Consider the following 18,071-nt stretch of genomic DNA (forward strand, 5'->3'; position numbering starts at 1 on the left):
GTGACCATATCCAAGCCTCAGCTCCTTGCAGAAGTTCTGGAGATGATGCAGGACTGCCCTCAGTAGAGAACACACCAGGAACAGTTGGTGGCTTATCCCATGAGAGCTCTCTGGTCACACTGGTTCTGGTGAGTCTTTGGGACACGTGGTCTTAATGCCAGTGTTGATCCAGTCTTGGGAAAAAGGAATCAAACTACAGTGCAATGATTAAATGAGACAGTTGAGGCAGCAGCACTGCAGATAGGGTTTTTGCTGCTGTTGGCCAAGGAGGGGTTGAAGTGGTGGTCAGACAGTTAGCAGAGATACCTTGCTGCTGTGTGGGTGGGTCAGAGAATTGCAGTTTTTCATAGGAGGTGAGGGATCTGAGAAGGGAAAAGGCCTGCTTTGATACATTTCTGCTGCTTTCATAGAATCATAGAAACATTACAGTAGGAGGACCACTAAGATCATCCAGTCCAACCATCAACCCATCCTCAGCAAAGCCACTAAACCATGTCCCTCAATTCCACAGCTACCATTTTCTTGATCACTACCAGGGACCTCCACCACTTCCCTGGGCAGCCAATGCTAGTGCATTACCACTCTTTCTGAGAAGAATTTTTTTCCCAATATCCAATCTGAAACTGCTGCCTGGCTGAGTGCAGCATCATATCAGCACTGCAGAGTGGGAAAGAAGCATTGGGACTGTTCTCTTCGCTTCTTCCATGAAGGAGTCCCTGCCTCGTGCCTTATTCTTGCCATGAAAAACACCTGCACTACATTATTTCCTAGGGTGGTTTGAGGAGGCAGCTGAGAAATTTGCCTCGTTGTGCCAGGAGCTGTTTGAGCTCATGGCAATGTGCCATCCATCCCCTGCAAACATGACAAAAAGGGCCACAACTCATAAAGCATGGATGTGTGCTGAGAGGATGCTGGTTGCAGGGGAACTTCATCTTTCAGGTTGGATATCAGGAAAAGATTTTTCACTGAGAGGGCAGTGAGCGTGGAACAGGTTCCCTGGTGAAGCAGGCATGGCTGCAGGAGCATCTGGAGAATGCTCTCAGACTCATGGTCTGATTTCTAGGTGGTCATGTGTGGAGCCAGGAGTTGGACTCGATCCTTGTGGGTCCTTTCCAACTTGGGATATGCCATGATTCTGTGAATTTGCAGGGGCCAGGTGCTGCCTTCCTCATCTCACAGACCTCCTGGGGAGATGTGGGGTGCAGCCTTGCTGGGTGAGCTCTTTCCCCAAAGCCCAAAGTCAGGGCTTCGCTGTTGTCTTGTGGGAGCAGTGGGGTGAAGGAGAGTGGTGATTTATTCACATACGGCACAAAAACGCTCAAGTTTCCCCAGATGAACAAAAACATGTTGAACTGAACTTTGCTAAGCTTCTCCCTTGCCAGAGAAAGCAGCAATTACTGGCACAAGGGGAGAGGAGAACATGACACGGAATATGTTAAATGCCGGGCAGTCCCCAGGGAAGCAATTAGCACCTTGTAGGCTTCTGGCTTAGGGGTGCAGATGCTGCCATGCAGGTACAGACAGGCTGCTTAAAACTCTTCATCCTCAGATGTTTTGAACCCCCAAACAGAGCCGTAACTGAGTCCTTCCATGATGTAAGGTGCTCTTCTACTTTGCTAGGAGCAGGGGCAGCCCCCAGAAGGCTCAAAATGTGAATAAATGCTGGCAGATTTATTGGGACCCAAGTAAACGGCCTGAAAATTCATTCTGCAAGTGCTTTTCCAAATGCAGCACAATATAAAACAAAGACACATTCTGCGTTTGCATGTGAAGTGAAGATTTTGGAAGATGAAACTGACACGGGCAGCTGAGCTGCTGTGAAATGAAGGGAACCTGCTTTGAACACCAAATAGCTGTGACACAGCTGCAGTTTGGAGAAGTCTCCTTCCAGAGACAGACTTGTCTGGTAATTGCGTTGGTTATTAAAACAAAATCTCATATATGTGTGTGTTTATATATATATATATATAAAATAAAAGCCATCGTAACTCAAACAAGAAATTGAAGCCAACTGAACTGCAGATATACAGTAGTTCCCACTGATGAAGCAATGTCAGCTTTCACTCCTGTTTGTACAGATATTCTCCTGATAACAAAAAGGAGTGAGTGTGTGAAGCTGTAGATGCAAAGGGAAAAGAGCAGGGCCCGGGCTGGGGATGGCAAAGAGCAGTACTCAACACGTGTGAGTGAAAAATCACACCGAGGTGTCAGGGGTCACACAGCAGGGAATGGGGAGAGGTGCAGAGCAAGGACTGGGAAATGCATATTCTGAATGCAGAGCATGAATATTTACTGTGAAGCTTGAGTGCGAATAAACAGCTGCAGTCCTTTGGCAGCAGGAGCACTGCTCAGAACTAAACCTGAATTTGCCTGGTTCTGAGCAGCTCCCCAGGAATAAGCCCATGACTTGGAATGGACTGCCCAAGGGAGGTGGTGGTCACCATCTCTGGAGGTGTTCCAGAACTGTGGAGATGTGGCACTGAGAGACATGGTCAGTGGGCATGGTGGGGGTGAGTTGGGGATGGAGTTGGGGATCTTAAAGGTCTTTTCCAACCTTAACAATTCTATGATTCTATGATTGAGAGCACCATTGGGTTGCAATTATTGATAACATTTCAGGCAACAACAGCAATTAAAACACAAGTCCAGCTCTTCAGCAGGTTCAACAGATGAGCAAGTTTCAGGAATCTTGAGATTTTTCTGAGGCAGCATAGTGAACAATACTGCTTACAAAGCTTTCAGTGCTGAGGTCTATGTTACTGCCTGCAGTACAAATTGAAAAGCCTTCCAGTACCTAAAGGCAGCGTACAAACAAGAGGAAAACTGACTTTTCACATGGTCTCTTAGTGATAGGACAAGGAGGAATGGCTTTAAACTAAAAAAGGGGAGATTTAGATTAGATATTTGGAGGAAATTCTTTGCTCATCAGATGGGGAGGCCCTGGCACTGCAGCCCAGAGAGCTGTGGATGCCCCATCCCTGAAGGAGCTCAAGGGCAGGCTGGATGGTGCCCTGGGCAGCTTGAGCTGGTGGGAGGTGTCCCTGTCCATGCCAGGAGTTGGAACTTGGTGGGGGCTTTAAGCTCTCTTCCAATGCAAACTGCTCTATGATCCCACGAAAATACTTCTTTTAACTGGTGCCGTATTTAATGGCTATGATTGTCTCTTGCATACTTGAGCAGCCTGACATGATGTATGGATCTGTAGCGTCTGACAGGAGGTGATGCATTCTCAGTAATGCAGAGGTCTTACAGGGAAGCCACAAGTACTGTCTGTGATGGTTAAGAGAATGTCAGCACATAAGGAGATGTAAGGATGCATTCAGGCCGTAAAGGCTGCATCACTGAAGATGAACAGCTACTCCTCCATCCTGCAGCCACATCCCTATTGCAGACACCAGAAATCAGCCCTCTCCCTTTTTGTCATGTGGCTGGAGACTGGTGAGATGGGAAGTGGAGCCCAAAACTCCTCGCACTTACCCTCAGACGACGTCCAAAGACAGTGACCTGCCCCCTTGCTTGCTCCTTCCTCTGCCTCCACTCCACGAGGTTGAGGCCGTTGTCGATGGGCAGGGTGACATTCCTCTTGCCCACGGTGGGGTTGACGGTGCCAGCCAGCAGATGTGGCTCAGTCTGCAGGGCCACCTCCATGCCATTGGCCAGCATCAGCCTGAGAGAGCCGTCAGCACCAATGTAGTAGCTGTTTCGGACTTGGTCTAAAGACAGAAAAAGAAATCTTTTAAAATGGCTGTGCAGTGATACAGCCCCCGTCTTTCACTTCCTTCCTCTTCCAGGCTTCTCTAACACTGCTGCTGGTTGTAAGGAAATGCACTGACACTCACTGGGGAGGTGATCATCTCTTTGTACTCAGTACACCTCAGTGTTGGGCCCCCCACAACTGGAAAGAGATTGAGGACCTGGACTGTGTCCAGGAAAAATTTCTTCACAGGAGTGGTAATGCATTGGCATGGGCTGCCCAGGGAGGTGGTGGAGTCACCATCCCTGGAGGTGTTCAAGAAAAGGGTAGCTGTGGCACTGAGGGACATGGTTTGCTGGCCTTGGTGGGGATGTGTTGACAGTTGTACTTGGGGATCTTTGTGGTCATTTCCAACCTTAATGATTCTATGTTTCTATTCCATGATTCACCTCTCCTACTCACAAATTGGTTGTTTCACTGGTGAAAGAGATGGACAATCTCTTTCATTCTCATGATATTTTACGTCTCAAAGTCTTGCAAAAATATCTTAGAATACTCCAGCAAAGAATGCAGGTTCAAACCTCTACCCCTAGGGTAGCTTAAAGACCATTGCTAAAACTCTGGGTGGTGAGATATTTGTTTTAAACCACAGACCCACTGAAAACTTTCCATGTTTTTGGATCCCCAAGATCCTATTTTCACTACAATATATGAAAAAGTGGGGCCATCTACTTTTCTCAGCTTATCCACTATCTTGCAAGCAACAGGAAATTGCACAGTGGGCTAATGCTAATCAGTTTCCCCTGCAACAACCAAACCCTTTCACTTGGGAATACTTTCAGGAGGCAACCGAAGACCCCATGTTTGGAAAGAAAGCAGAAGCACCAAGCTCCCATTCATCTGGTCTCAGCTAGCTCCTGAAAGACCAGCAGATTTTGAGGCCAGGATTTGGGAGATCAGAAGTGGAAGAGAATGATACCCTGTGCACAACTTTTGGGAACCAGCAGGCTGAAACCTTGTCCTTTGGAACTCCAGCTGGCATTTCTTTCTGCATAGAGCAGCTCATGAAGGGTAAGAAAGCATGAGGCTTGCTCAGTGCAGAATAGCTGTAAAAGCACATTATACAAAGAATGACTTATCTAAAGCTCCTCAAATGCTGGAAAGTATTACCATTTCTATCTCCCAGCCTGCCATAAATACCTAATTGTGGATAAAAATACCCCTTAAAAATTCACGTCAATTGTTTTTCCGTTCGGAGGCGAGTCAGGTTTTGTTCACTAGCTGCTCTGCCATAGCTCAGCAGGAAACGAGGTCACAGCAAAATTACCATCTCCCGTCTGGCTGAAATAGATCAGCAAAAAAGCACAGTTTGGTATAATTAGGAAAGGAAATCTGACACTAGTTGGTCTCTGTTACTGCGAGTCTGATCCTGCTCTTGCTGCAGCCAGCTGGAGCCGTGCCACGCTCATCTCAGCAGGGCCACAACTCAGCGTGCTGTACACAGTTAACCTCATGATGGTGTGAAACTGCTGTGGCACTGGGTTTTGCCGCTATAAATGTACAGCAGTGATTCACAGTGTAGATCCAAGCACTTTGGCTATACCATTGTGATGGTCTTTTGACATAGATCCAAAGGGATCAAGCCCTTGATTTTCCAGAGAGTGATAGCTGGCTTTGGCTCTTTAGTTCTTAGATGCCTGGTGTTGTGAAAAACACAGTAGGAGATCAACTTTAAAACAAATTGGTGATATATCTCTGCACAGCTTACGCACATCTCCCACTTTCATCACCAGGAAGCAGGGGAAACGCTCTCTGTTATTCACTGGACATTTGATGTTCCCTTTGTGTCACACAGTCGTTGGTTACGGTGGACTACCCTCAGAATGTTACAGTATAAGGCAGGGAAATCACAGAATCATAGAATTACTTGAGTTGAGAAAAACCTTTAAAGGCCATCTGGTCCAACTCCCCTGCAATGAACAGGGATACCCATGGCTCCATCAGGTGCTCAGAACCCCATCCAATCTGATCTTGAGTATCTCAAGGGATGGGGCATCCACCAAGTCTCTAGGCAGCCTGTTCCAGTGCCTCATCACTCTTATTGTAAACTTCTTTATATCCAGTCTAAAACTCCGCTCTTTTAGTTTGAAGCCATTTCCCCTTGTCCTATCAAAATGCAAATCCTCCACTTTCAGGATTTTTCCAAGATAAGACTCTCCTTGGCCACTGAAGGCTCAAGGGCTTCATGAAATTGAGGTGCATTTGGACACTGTGTTTTAGGCTCATTCGGTTCTGTTTTTGTACTCTAATTTGCCCTTGAAAAACTGCTCCCTTTGTCAGTAGCTTAGAGGATAAAATCCCACAGAAGTGCCAAGGAGTCCATAAGCTATACAGGCTCCTCCCTCCCTCCTGTAGGATGCCACAACTTTCTGGAAATGTCTTCTCCCGGATTTACAGAAAAAGTTTCTGGATATAAGGAAAACACTATAATAAGAGTGGTGAAGCACTGGAACAGGTTGTCCAGTGAGGTGATACATGCCCCATCCCTGAAGACACTGGAATTGGACCAGATGGTCTTTAAAGGTCCCTTCCAACTCAAAAATGATGTTATGTTTCTATGAAAGTGCCTTTTTGGTGTCCTGCCCAAGCCTGCCTAAGTGCCAGTTCTTTCCCACAGCAAATGAATGGCTCAGAGCTCTTGCTCCAAGTCTTAGTGGTCACCTTGAGCTGACATGTCTTTCTCATCTGAAACACCAGGCATATCCTAAGCATCTCTAAGTTCAAATGCAATAACTAGTGTATGGGTGTGCAAATGTCTTTTCTGACCCTGATACCTACTCTGGATAAGACAGCAGGGTGCTGAAAGCTTTGCACAGTGTTTCATTCTGACCTTGGGGTTTAAGGGCTGGGAAATGCTTAGCATGGGACAGAGGATCCCAGGAGTTGATGGGGTCTGTGAATAACAGCCTACAGTTGTGAGGAGAACTACAGCTAAGGACTTCTAACTCTTACAAAAAAAACAGGATTTAGGCTTTTAAATACCTTCATGATATCTGTTTCTGGCTTCTGTGTGGAGCCATAAAATGTCTCCATTTTACAGTGACTACAGCCAGAGCTTGCTCACAGAGTGATCCAGGCTTCTTGAAAGGTTTGCAAAGGATTTGTGAGAGCTGGCCAGAGCTGTGAGCCCAGAAGGAAAGTGCACAAGCACCTCTCATGCAAAGGGAATTTGCAGTGTGCATTTTCTCTGGAGAGTAAAAGAGCAGGCAAGGTGATCAAAGACCTTTACAACAGCTCCAGCTCTGTGCACTGGAGAGACACTTGGAAGGCAAATTACATTTCAGCCGTGCTCAGTACATCCCTGAACAACTTGAGTGGCCCTTGTTGCAGTTTCTACATTGATGCCAACAACAAGTGCCTCATTTTGGGAATTCGCAGCCCCTAACACTTGTGGGAAAGCCACCCACAGAAGGTCACAGGCCACCTCTGCTGTGACATTATCCAGATCTTCGGTTTGAGATGAGTACTTTTCTTCAGATCCAAATAATTTTGTAATTTTATACTTCTCAAAATGATTAAGCTGTTTGTAATACTGTATGTCCTAATGGCAACAGTGGCCCTGTGCTGGAGGGCAGTACAATGAGATAATTGACCGTGGCACCATTATGTAACTGTGCCTTCAGCTCTGCATGGATAAATCACATTGCAGTCAATTATCTCACTAAAGGGCCCCCCGACAGCGGGCTCTATTGCTTAATTAGGCTCTTGAGGTGAAGCCAACCTTGTGTCTGAGCAGTTGCCAGAGGTCTTAATGCAAGGGGATGAAATGGGGCAGGGTTGTACCTGCTTTGTAGACTGGAGTAAAGAAAAAGAAAGTCATTGTGCTGCCCTACAGGAATACTGAGTACAGCTAGAAGGAGCTGGCACCCTCTCCGCTATCCTCTGTGGAGGCAGGAAAGGCAGTGTTCAGGCATTATAGGCACTTTCTTTTAGGAAAGCTTGCTCTTATTGTATGGAGGTGGAGGGAAATGTGTGACTCCGAGATGTGGGAACAAATGTGAGTCTGGAACATGTTGGTCTCACTTGGAGCACTTTGCTCTTTACAAGAGGAAATGATGTTTGACACCCTGCTGCCACTGGTCATAGACTAAAACTCAATGAGAACTAAGGAGTGAGGAAAGCAGTGGGTTTACCAATCGCTTCTCTTACTTCAGGTCCTGGGGAACAGGAGTGAGGGACTGTAAGGAGGCTTCACCCTTCAGAACCTGGAGATCCAGGTTGGCATGGCTTTATGCATGATATCTTCTGCCTTTGTCAGAATGTCAGCATGCTGCTACATCGCTCCTTTCTCTTTCCTTTCCCACCTTTTCTTCCACTTCATCAGCTCTCTGCTTCCCACCACTAGCAGAACTGTGCTCATTTCTGACAGTCACAAATCAGTCCCAGCCACGCTGCCTGCATCTCCTTTCCGTGCCTCCCCGCCTCTCCACATCAGCCTTTGAGCTCAAACATAGGCCTTTTGGGAACAGGGATGGTCATTTTGTTCTGGATACTGCCTTCTGACTGTTTGAACAGCCAGTGAACAAAGAATCTGAGAGACTTCTGGTAACCACCTCAGTGCCTTTTCCAGGAGAGTGAATGTTACATTGGAAGCCATTAAGAGAATGAAGCGAAAAGGTCAGATGGAAGCATGGCTAGATTTACGCAACCCTTTTTGTTATAGCAATAATGGTGATGATGATGGAGGACAATATTGCATGGCAAGGGGACTGGCTGAGAATGAAGCAGAAAACAGCCGCTGGGTAGTTCTGGAGTTAGGAATTGTAGCTAAGTAGGTGTGAATGCACGTCTGGACCAACACATGGGGAGCTCAGGGATACTGAGGATGCAGGTGACTTTTGCTGCTAGGATTACCAAGATGATACCTGTTTCCTGATGAATAATCCATTGTTTGCAGCTCAGCTGGGAGAGCAAGAGGCCTGACTCACCTTGGAGCAGGGTGTAGAAGGCTCCCGATGCCGACAAATTAGTTGTTATTGTAACATCATCCTTGCTGGAAGTTTCCACCTGGACGTGCACAGAGCTGTCAGTGTCGCTGCGGAAGCTGCTCACTTGGCCAGTGGGGAAAGTGACGTTGGTCAGGCGGCCAAAGCTGTCGTACCTGAAAGGGAGGATGGAGGGAAGTCAGCGGCACAGCAGAGGGATGGGCTGCAGGAATCATCTTACAAAGCATAGACCAAGTCCTGAAGTCTTTACCTGGACAAAAACCTGCTGTCTGTCAGGACTATCTTAATTTTTTGGCTTCATGAAAAGCGAATTAGTTTTTTGCTGGAGAAAAATGAAGCACAGAACAGAAAATGACTAAACAAGTAGTCATCTCTTTTTTAGCAATATCTGATATTTATCACCTGTACTACGCCCCTTGTATTTGTCAGAAAACTTTATTTCCCATTCACCGTGCTGTGATTCATTGAAAAGCTCTGGCCTGTGCATCCTGCCTAGCAGAACTAGGAATTTCTGAAGAGCACCAGCTACTTCATCTGGTGGTGCACTGAGCAATTCAGCAATTATTATTATTTTTTTGCTATCTTATTTTAAAAGACAGTGTTAAGGTAGCAGATTGGCCGCACCAGCTAAAGAGCTGTCCTTTGTGACTATGGTATAGGTATGGTATAGGCCCCGGGCACAGCTGACACCCCTGGATCTATCATTTAATGCTCCTAGGACCATCTGGAAGGACTGATTTGAACGTGCAAAAAAACAGTTCCATTTTTCATGCCTACCGAGTCCTTGGCTTTTCCAATGAGAGAGTCAAACATAAGCACCATCTGGGAAGGTTTCTGTGACGTGGACACCTGCCTGCTAGGACCCAGAGGAAATAATCCACATGCACACAGCTACTACAGCATATTTTTCAATGAAAAGAAGAAGCAGAAAGCAGCACCTAGAGGCATACTGAATAGATGGAGCAAACATGCCAGACTGAGCTGAGCTCAGGGCACGGGGCTTGCATGGGGCTTCTGGAGGGAGGCTGCTGTAGGTTGGAGAGCAGTGGGAAACTCCACTGGCTTCCCCATGGAGAACTGTTGGACCTTCTGAAAAGGTCCAACTTCAGGCAAACTGTGTTTAAATAGTCAAGGGAAAATAGGAGAAAAAATTTAGCAAAAGCTAAGTTTATTGGTAAAAATTGGACTTCTTAAAGTCCTACCTGCAAGAAAACACATTATGTGGGGATACAAAGCAAATGGTGGTTGAGCAGTTGACCAACTAGCAGTTGACCATTCTGCAGTACACAGCAGTGAGCCTCTGATGGAGCTCAGCTCAGGGCACCATTCTTCAAAGCGATGAAGTAACACTGATAGTGAAGTATGATAATGAAAACAAGCTTAGAAAACACGACTGGAGAGGCAAAGCCAAAAGAAATAAGCTGCTTTACACCAGAGGAAACAAAGTAGGAATGTGCCATCCTAAACTTGGTTATTCTGAATGGGATTATAATTAATTGTTCGTCTAATGAGGGTGTGACAAAAGGTAACAAAACAAGGGAGATTGAGGTCAGAAACTGGAGAATGCCTTCCAGGCCAATGGTTGCTCCAAGCAGAAGAGCACAGGAAACCCCATTGACCAACTCTTGTAGGAAGAGGGAGAGAAATGTGTCAGAGAGGGCCTGGCTGCGGCTGATCAGCCCTCTTGGTCTGATGGTTGAGGAACTCTTCATCCTCCTCTTTAGGACTACTCTGAGCTGGGGAAAAAGTCTACGGACCCCATCGAATAACAGAAAAGTACTCCTGAATTGCAACTTATTGGAGGCCTGGAAGCAGCCACTGTGCTGCCTCTGCTTTATACAGAAAAAAAAAGTTTGTCTCTCCCATTCCTTTTTTGTCCATACCTGTCCAGTGCTATTACTTCGCTTTTGACAACATGCTGGCAGTGGCTTTGTGTGAGGAAGGACTGGCAGAAAAGCAAATTTCTGTCCAAGTTTAATATTTAGCAGAGTGATTAAATAGGTGAGCTCATTGCAAGTCTATCTCTCCCTCTTGGAGCTTGAAACACTGGGACGTGAAAGTTTTCTTGCCCACTGGGCAGAGTGGGAGTTACAAAGGTAGAAGAAAGAATTTGGCCATCCAGTGTCAGCCCATCATTCATGGGATTATCCGAGCATGGAGGAAGGAGCAATCTTGCCCTTTCCTTTCATGACCTTGGAGACAAACCAGCTACTTGCGAAGAGGAAAAGAAGGGGAAAAAAAACAGAGAAGGGATAAATTCAGGACTGCGCTGCAGGAGGCTGGCAGGGACCAACAGAAGCCTTTCCAAATGGCCAGGAGTGCACGGCTTGGATGTAAACCAAATCTCCTTGCAAGAGTCAGAGCTAATGCTCTCTCAGTTCCCAGTGCTCTGCTCTCTGCCTGCAGCTCTCCTGGTTTGCAATGAGATGGGATGCATTTTGTCAGTGGTTTCTGCACAGTCATGCACACATCTCCAACTAAAAGAGCATGTAAGTAAGAACTAAAAGCATCACAGAAGACATCTTTATCGCATCTGCTGAGACAGGACACGAGGGACACATTTTAGTCCTTCCCTTGAGCAGAGAGAACAGTTATCACTAAAAGCGTGTTACGTAACACCCCAAATTCTTCCCACTGCGACATCTATTGCTCTATAAAACACAGTCTGAGCTGTACGGATAGACTTAGATCTCAAATGTTCTGATATTTAAGGAAGATGGGATCTGATTTGATGGTGCTTGGAACTGTAACGGAAGAATCCTTCTCTGTATTGCTCAAAAATCAGCTGAGTGTGGAACTGAGCATGCCTTACCCCAAAAAACACTGGCACAAAGCTAGGCATGCTTCACTGGAGTCAATGGGGTGACAAAGCCAGGATGAGGGCAGGGAGTTCGTGTGAGGGACACGTGGCTGCTGTTGCATTTGAGTGCTGAGTCAGTATCCTATGAGTCATATGATTTATCCTAATTGAATGACACTCAGCACCATGCTGACAGTCAGCACAAAACCTATACTCCATGCAAACCCTACTTACTCCCAACAACCCTGGGCTCCCTGTACTGTGTTCCCAGACATCTGGGTAGGCCTCTTCTCCCAGATAATTAGTAATAGAACAAGAGGTAATGGCCTTAAAGTTGCTCCAGGGGAAGTTCAGTTTGGACATTAGGAAGATTTTTTTTCTCAGAAATAGTGGTAATGCATTGGCACAGGCTGCCCAGGAAGGTGGTGGTGTCACCATCCCTGCAGGTGCTCAAGAATTGTGAAGATGTGGCACTGAGGGACATGGCCAGTGGGCATGGTGGGACGGGTTGGGGTTGGATTTGATGATCTTAGAGGTCTTTTCCAACCTTCTATTGATTGTACAATTCTGTGATCTTTCAGCATTTCTCCATCCACATATGTGGCTTTCCCAGCACCCTGGGGTTCAATCACTCTACCTGCTCATCTCTGTTTGCAGCCTCTCATCTCTCATCTCACTAAATGGTATTTTTTCTGCTGTTCCACAGTGGTAATGGGCAAAGAGACCAAAAAAACTCTGCCTGTGCAAACTGGGTTACAACAGCACAAAAAAAAAAAAAAAAAAAAAAAAAAAAAAAAAAAAAAAAAGAGCATGGAAGAATATGATGGTGACTAAATTCCTGTGCATTTTGCTTTAAAGATAAAATGAGTCCATACAATAAGCATAATTAAAGTGTCTTGATTGCACGACAGAAGTCACACAATGGAAGAGAGCTTCATCAAGGGCAAGAGTTTCCAATTGGGACTTTGTGCTCTGAGAAGCAAGGCTCATTTGGGGCCAGAGCAGCTTGTGCTGGTGTGCTGAAGTCAGTTTAAGATGTCTGCAAATGTGCATTAGGCTTTTGGCACCTCCTTAGTCACCACATTAGCCTCTGTCAGAAGTAACCTGGACCATCTGTGCTTGCTGTATTTGCATGAGCTGCTGCACCTCTGTCCAGGGACCTTCCAAGTGCTTGCTTTGGAGCTGCAAAGAGGTCATGCCTTACAGAGGGAGAAATGCAAGAAGGCAGCACAACTGAGCTGCTCCAGTTTTAATTATTGCTTTTTAATTAGTGGCAAGTGAAGTGTAAAACGCACAGGCCCAGACTAAAGCTGCTTTGAGTGCTGCGGTGGCAGTGTGAAAGGAAGTGCTTAACACATCAAATCATGGAATCATAGAATGGCTTGGGCTGGAGGGGACCTTAAAGATCATTTAGTTCCATCCCCTGCCATGGGCTGGTTGCTCCTCACCAGCTCAGGCTGCCCAAGGCCCATCCAACCTCCTCCAGGGATGGGGCACCCACAGCTTTCCGGGCAGCAGTGCCAGGGCCTCACTGCCCTCTGAGTAAAGAATTTCTTCCTAATATCTAATTGAACTCTCCTGTTTTAGTTTGAAACCACCCCCTTGTCCTATTGCTATCAGACCATGTAAAGAGTGAGTTCCCTTCCTGTCTGTAAGCTCCCTTCCAGTACTGGAAGGCTACAATGAGGTCTTCCTGAAGCCTTCACTTTGCCAAGCTAGACAGGTCCAATTCCCTCAACCTTTCTTCACAGGAGAGGTGCTCCAGCCCTCTGAGTATTTTTGTGGCCTCCTCTGGACCCACTACAACAGCACCACATCCTTCTTGTGATGGGGAATGAGAGACATGGCTGCGTTTGTTCCTTCCGTCTCTGCTTTCAGCCCTATAAAGACACTCACAGAACTCATCCTCGCTTGGAGAGGAAGGCCAAGTGACTGTCCCTTATGTAGCTGTAGGTGCACCTGCTGTTTGTGGTAAGATAAATCTCCTCCCGTCAGCTCATTCCACAGCTAAGCTCCATAGGCCGTTTCCACTGCCTCAGGATTTAGGGGTGGGCTGGTTTCCTAAGACTTTTGTGTTCTCCAAATGCTCTGAAAGCCCCAGAATTAAGGAGATGCTGAAGGGTAGCAGCGTGCACAATCCCAGCAATGAATCCATCACCTGCTAACGCAGCTGCTGCCTCCCATTCAAACCTGCTGCAGAGCCCTGGCATTTGCAATTACAGTGACAATTATTAGACCAGCAACGGAAGCTGTTGCCATCCATTCCCAATTGGAATCGTATTTAGCTAAGGTTCAATGCACAGAATTAAAATGGCATTTGGTGCTTATGAGGCCTAATTGTTAGCTTGTAAACATTCAGAGCTTTCATTTATCACATTACCATTGTGTAGAGACCTGGGCCTTGGGAATTAAGGAGAGCATCCTAAGTACCATCTATTCAAAAATCAATTCCTTGCCTGAGTCTCTGAGTTTCCTCATTTTTGCTTTTTCACATTTCATCGGCCTTTTAAAACTACAAGTCAAATAGATTGGAAAAAAAAATCACTGCAATTATATTGCGTTTAGAGCCAAAGTGTCCTAATGTACTTTGTAAACTACATTTTATGTGCAATTATACAGGCGTGCACCCACTGCCTCTGAACAAGTTGTCTCTTCCCAATTTTTCAAACAACATTAAACACAACATTAAAAATAAATCCATAATAGACAAACCCATACTACTGAAATATGTATGAAGGCAAGTCCTCTTCCTAATGACACGCAGAACTTCTGACTGCCCAAAGGAGGCAAGTAAGGTCTCTCTTTCCAGCTATTTTTATAATACTCATAATCACCTCGATTCTCTGCTAAACTTGGACACCAGGCATACATTCTGGGCTCAAAACATGACCTCACAATTTAGCAAGAGGACTGGGGAAGTGCTGTTCTATCTTGGAACATACTGAAGTTTCACAGTAACTGCAGCAGAGGAATGGCGATGACAAGCGAATGATATTATCATGGAGAAAATGTGGAGAAAAGTAATCTTGCTAAGTGACAGAAAAGGACAGAGAACAAAAGCCAAATGGGATTGTGTTTCTTATGCTTCAGTCTGCTGCAGTCATAGAAAGAGACCCTCACTTGCACTACTGTAAGCCAAGGATGCCACCAAATACCATAAAACTCAGTGTGTGACCTGAGATATCAGATGGTGATAAAGGGATGTTGTTAATGCAGCAAGTTAGGTTTCCAAAGTCAAGAGGTGGCTGCTCCTCTAAAGGTAATGAGTGTTATTTATCTCTGGCTTTGACTGCACAACCTTTGTGCCAACTATGATGCAGACTGAGTCTGTATCTCACTGCTGGGTAAATGCTGACTACGATCCCTCAGCAAAAGAAAGACATGGAGCTGTTGGAAGAGGTCCAGAAGAGAGTCACAAAGACATTAAGAGGGCTGGAAAACCAGTCCAATGAATAAAGGCAACTGGGCTTGTTCAGCCTGGAGAAGAGAAGGCTGTGGAAAGACCTCAGTGCAGCCTTCCAATACTTCAAAGGAGCTTACAAACAGGAAGGGACCAACTTTTTAGATGGGCAGATAGTGATAGGACAACGGATAATGACTTTAAACTAAAAGAGGAGAGATTTAGATTAGATCTTAGGAGGAATTTCTTTACTCTCATACCCTCAGTGTGCTGATGCCCTGCCCAGAGAGCTCTGGGTGCCCCATCCCTGGAGGTGCTCATGTCCAGGATAGATGGGACTTTGGGCAACCTGATCCAGTACTTGGAACTGGATGATCTCTGAGGTCCCTTCCAACCCAAGTCATTCTATGATTCTATGACTGCAGTTCTATGATTCTACAATTTTATAGCAAGTTCTAGTTGCCCAGTCACTTAGACCAGAGTACGGAGCACCAACTGCTGCTGGTGTCGGGCAGGACCTCTGATGAGTCTTGGGGATACCAGGAAGCCATTCAAGCTCTTTCTCTTAAACAGAGTTCAGTGTTGTGGGTCAAAGCTTCCCTTATCTCCTGCTAAAAGGTCTGGTACCACATTACCCACTGCTCTCCTGTCAACTCTGAGACACTTCTTGAGAGGTCCGTGGGAAGGTTTTGAATTTCTCGGCTGGACTGGAGTGATGTGTATGTATTTAACTCTGTGTTGAAGGAGGTGACGTTCAGAACTAAATGGGCACACAAAGAACCTATGTGAAAGCGCCTCATCTGGGTTAAATAATGCAGAGAAGGTTTGACTTTGGCTTAGAAGGAAATTGAATTAATGTACACTGATACCATCACAATGGGCTAATCAAGATAACTACCATATTCTTGACTTAAACAAATACAGTAAAAAAAAAAAAACAAAAAAACAAAATCTGGATTCTGCAGTAGAGATAAACAGCAGCTGCTAACAAGCTATGTGAAGGCTGGTAGTGATTTTTTCATGTCAAGTGCAAAAGCAGCAACAACCAAAGTATTCACACAGCATCCAATGTCTTTGAGCTGAACAACAAGAATCCGTTAACTTGGCGGAGTTTTCAGACCCACTTCCTTTGCTACTGATTACAATGGTACAGGCTGAAAGGGAAGGCAAGTCTTTAATCCAGCTACTGGATAAGCTGATTCGTAGGGCATTAATTGATGGTGAATGTCAAGGTCTGTGTAGTACTAAAAACCCTCAAAGAAGTCCTAAATAGGCCGTTGGGGACAGGTTAATTACTGGAGGGAATTAAGTTTCATTCCCAAAGGAAGGAGAAACTGCATGCCATCAGATGCTGAACTTTAGTGTTAAACCCAATAAAGCAGGATTGTTACACAAGCATTGGTGAAGGAAGTGTGCATGAAAGGGGTCAAGGGGTAAAAGGATCCTAGCCCAGGAGCTGGCAGGCCTCATTGAAAGATCTTTAAACTAGGTAAGAAGGGGGAAGGGGACAAAATGAGCACTGCTGAGGTTCAGGTAGTTCAAGGCTCAAAAGTGAATTTGATGGGTGACGAGGGTGGAGTTCGAAGGGATGGAGTGTGGCAGGGGAATGCTGCCTCCCTGAAGTGTCTATACACTAATGCGCGCAGTATGGGAAATAAACAGGAAGAGTTAGAGATCTGCGTGCGGTCACATGGCTATGATCTCATTGCGATCACTGAGACGTGGTGGGACAGCTCGCATGACTGGAATGTTGTCATGGAGGGCTATGTGCTTTTTAGGAAAGACCGGCCGGCAAGGCGGGGTGGTAGAGTTGCTCTTTATGTAAGAGAGCAGCTTGAATGTATTGAACTCCACCTGGGGGAGAGTGGTGTAGCAGTGGAGAGCTTGTGGGTAAGAATCAAGGGGCGGGCTGGTATGGCTGACACCGTTGTGGGTGTGTGCTACAGGCCCCCTGATCAGGAGGAGGAGGTTGATGAGGCCTTCCACAAACAGTTGGAAGCAGCGTCACGATCCCAGGCGCTGGTGCTTATGGGGGACTTCAGTCATCCAGATATTTGCTGGAAAAGCAATGTGGCCAGGCATGCGCGGTCCAGACGGTTCCTGCAATGTGTTGAAGACAACTTCCTGATGCAGGTGGTTGAGGAACCGACGAGGAGAGGGGTACTGCTGGACCTTATTCTCACTAATAGAGAAGGGCTTGTCAGGGAAGTAAAGGTCGGGGGCAGCTTGGGTTGTAGTGACCACAAGATGGTGGAGTTCAAGATCCTGAGTGGAAGAAGTAAAGCAAAAAGTAGGATTGCTATCCTGGACTTTAGGAGAGCCAACTTCGATCTCTTTCGGGGCCTACTTGGAGCTGTCTCATGGGCTAGGGTGTTGGAAGGCAAGGGGGCCTGTGAGAGCTGGTCAGCATTTAAGCAGCTCTTCTTCCAAGCTCAGGATCAGTGCGTCCCTGTGAGGAAGAAATCGGGAAAGGGTGGCAGGAGACCTGTGTGGATGAGCAAGGAGCTCGTGCACAAACTCAAAGGAAAGAAGAAGGCCCATGAAATGTGGAAAAAGGGTCTGACTACTTGGGAAGAATACAGGAATGTTGTCAGGGTCTGCAGGGATGCGACAAGGAAGGCTAAAGCCCGCCTGGAATTAAATCTGGCAAAGGGGATAAAGGATAATAAAAAAGGTTTTTTCAAGTACATTAACAGTAAAAGGAAGACTAGGGAGAATGTGGCTCCCCTGCTAAGTGACGGGGGTGTTCTGGTAACGGGGGATGCTGAGAAGGCGGAGATACTGAATGCCTTCTTTGCTTCTGTCTTCAGTGAAAAAGCTCCCCCTCGGGAATCTGAGACCCTGGAGATTAGTGAGAGGATCTGGGGAATGGAAGACCTCCCTTCTGTCAGGGAAGAGGTGGTCCGGGAGCGCCTAGGCAACATCAATGTTCAGAAATCCATGGGACCCGATGGGATTCATCCACGGGTGCTGAAGGAGCTGGCAGAGGTGATTGCTGAACCGCTTTCGGTCATCTTTGAGAAGTCTTGGAAGACGGGGAAGGTGCCTGAAGACTGGAAGATAGCCAACGTCACCCCAGTCTTCAAAAAAGGCAAGAAGGAAGACCCAGGCAATTATAGGCCAGTCAGCCTCACCTCTGTCCCTGGAAAGGTGATGGAACAGCTTGTACTG

General features: G+C 46.3%; 1 protein-coding gene across 1 annotated transcript in view; it reads right to left on the minus strand.

Moving 5' to 3' along the window:
• The window catches only part of TENM4 (teneurin transmembrane protein 4), a gene marked incomplete at both ends in the record, with an annotated part of 343,507 nt that overhangs the window by 20,893 nt on the left and 304,543 nt on the right, over window positions 1-18,071 (minus strand). The window contains 2 exon segments of the mRNA XM_079539492.1: window positions 3,478-3,713; window positions 8,683-8,855. Coding sequence (XP_079395618.1) covers window positions 3,478-3,713; window positions 8,683-8,855 — 409 coding nt within the window.

This window comes from Tetrao urogallus (assembly GCF_951394365.1).
Source record: "Tetrao urogallus genome assembly, chromosome: 1".
Lineage (NCBI taxonomy): Eukaryota > Metazoa > Chordata > Aves > Galliformes > Phasianidae > Tetrao > Tetrao urogallus.